Here is a 2,500-nt window from a genome sequence, read left to right as displayed (position 1 = left end):
ATAGATAGAGAAGAAAGAAGAAAGAGAGAAGAAAAGAGAGATGAGAGAAGAGAGAGAGAGACGAGAGAGAGAGAGAGAGAGAAAGAGAGGAGGAGAGGAGAGGAGAGAGAGGAGAGAGAAGAGAGAGAGAGATGAGAAGAGAGAGAAAGAAAAGATAAATGAGAGAGAGAGAGAGAGAGAGATGTAGGATGAGAGAGAGAGAAAGAGTGAGAGAGATCGACCCGAGAGAGAATAGAGAGAGAGAGAGAGAGAGCAAAAGAGAAGAAAGAAAGACGACAAAAAGAAAGAAAGAAATAGAAAGAGAGAGAGAGAAATAGTAAGAGATAAAACCCGATTACCCCTACCAGTAAACGCCTTCGCCACACTCCACAAAGTTATACACACACCCCAATGTTGTCGCTAAACAAACGACAAAAGCAAAAAAGAAATGCACATAGCCCAACGAGCCAGAATACGTAAAGATAAATAACCCGATACCATTCCCTCCCTTTCCCCCTCCCCTCCCTCCTCTCCTCCTCCTTCCATCTCCCCCTTCCTCTCCCCCTTCTCCCCCTCCCTCTTCCTCCATCTCCTTCCCCTCATCTCTCCACCTCTCCTTCTCTCCTCCCTCCCTTCCCCCATTCTCCCTCTTCCCCCCTCTCCCTCTTCCCCCCTCCCCTCTCCCTTTCCCCCCCTCCCTCTTCCCCCTCCCCCCCTCCCAATCCCCATGATAACCCTTCAGCAACCCAGACTTGGCAACATAGAATCAAGTCAACCCCCTTTGCAAGTTGATTTTTTTTCTTAAAAGTTTTAATCAACATTGCAAAACAACGAGGCAACTGCATCCCAGAGGTCGCTTATTGAGGTCATTTATAAAGGAGAGATAAAGGATAATAACAGATTATTTATTTATTTATTTATTAAAATATATTTATTTATTCATTTATCATTTATTTTTATTTATTTACTATTTTCTATTTTGACTTTGAGTTTGGGTGGAGGTGAAGGCGGAAAAAATAGGAAAAGAAGGTGGGGATAAAGAGTGGACATGGGAAATTAAAAAAATAATAATAAAGAGAGAGAGAGAGAGAGAGAGAGAGAGAGAGAGAGAGAGAGAGAGAGAGAGAGAGAGAGAGAATAAGAAGAGGCAGAAGGAAGAGAATGAAGAGAATCAAAAGAATAAAATGAAGGAAAAGAAGCAACAGAATAACGCTAAAAAGGGAATGAAAATGAAAGAAAAGAACAAGAAGAAAATTACAGAAAAGAAAAAAGGAAAAAGAAGATGAAAAAGAAATGAAAGGACAAGAGAGAAGTGAAAGAACAGGAAGAATAAAAGGAGAAAAAAAAAGAAAATGAAAGAAGAAGGGAAGAAACACACCGAGAAGGAAACAAAAGATATTACGAAAGACGAAAAAGAGGAATGAAAAAGCTCTTATCTATCTGGTCTTACCTTTTTAATCTCTAACTCTTTAACTCTTTCTTCCTCTTCCTCCCCTCCCTCTTCCCTATTCTTCTTCTGATCCTCCGTCTCCTCCTTTTCCATTCCCCCTTCCTCCTTTTCCACTCTCTCCTCCTCCTCCTCCTCTTCCTCCTCTTCCACTCCCCCCTCCTCCTCTTCCTCCTCCTCCTCTTCCATCTCCCACCTAATCTTCCTCCTCCTCCTCTTCCACTCCTCCTCCTCCTTTCCTCTCCTCCTCTTCCACCCCTTCCTCCCCCTTCTCCCCCTCTCCTTCCCCCCCATCTCTCCTTTCCCATTCTCTCTCTCTCCCTCCCCCTCTACCTCTCCTCCCTCCCAAAGGTGTCCGCCTCCTACAAGACAACGCCCCTGTTCACAACTCTCCCATTGCCCAGGTGGAAGCGCGGTCCTGTGTCTGCGACGTCCTTCCTCATCCTGCTTTTTATTCTCCTGACTTTGCACCATCAAAATGACGTCATATTCGAAGGGTAAACGTTTCCAACATGATGAGATGCTGGTTTCAGAAGTCCAAGAAGCCACAGACGTCCAAGAAGGACACAGACGTTCAAGAAGGACACAGACGTCCAAGAAGGCCACAGACGTCCAAGAAGGCCACAGACGTACAAGAAGGCCACAGACATCCAAGAAGGACACAGACGTCCAAGGAGGCCACAGACCGTCCGAAGAGTCCACAGACCGTCCGGCGAAGCCACAGACCGTCCGAGGAAGCCACAGACCGTCCGAAGAGTCCACAGACCGTCCGGGGAAGCCACAGACCGTCCGGGGAAGCCACAGACCGTCCGGGGAAGCCACAGACCGTCCTAGGAAGCCACAGACCGTCCTAGGAAGCCACAGACCATCCGAGGAAGCCACAGACCGTCCTAGGAAGCCACAGACAGTCCTAAGAAGCCACAGACCGTCCTAGGAAGCCACAGACAGTCCGAGGAAGCCACAGACCGTCCTAGGAAGCCACAGACAGTCCTAGGAAGCCACAGACCATCCGAGGAAGCCACAGACCGTCCTAGGAAGCCACAGACCATCCGAGGAAGCCACAGACCGTCCTAG

At 47.4% G+C, this 2,500-nt stretch overlaps 1 protein-coding gene across 1 annotated transcript; it reads left to right on the top strand.

The window, feature by feature from the left end:
• Positions 1-1,904: 1,904 nt before the first annotated feature.
• On the top strand, positions 1,905-2,360 carry LOC119575649 (acidic proline-rich protein HP43A-like). Its single transcript, XM_037923280.1, has one exon. It carries the CDS (start codon positions 1,905-1,907, stop codon positions 2,358-2,360), a length of 456 nt encoding a protein of 151 aa, XP_037779208.1.
• Positions 2,361-2,500: the final 140 nt, after the last annotated feature.

This window comes from Penaeus monodon, chromosome 7 (genome assembly GCF_015228065.2).
Source record: "Penaeus monodon isolate SGIC_2016 chromosome 7, NSTDA_Pmon_1, whole genome shotgun sequence".
Classification (NCBI taxonomy): Eukaryota; Metazoa; Arthropoda; class Malacostraca; order Decapoda; family Penaeidae; genus Penaeus; species Penaeus monodon.
This window is presented reverse-complemented; position numbering and strand designations above follow the sequence as displayed.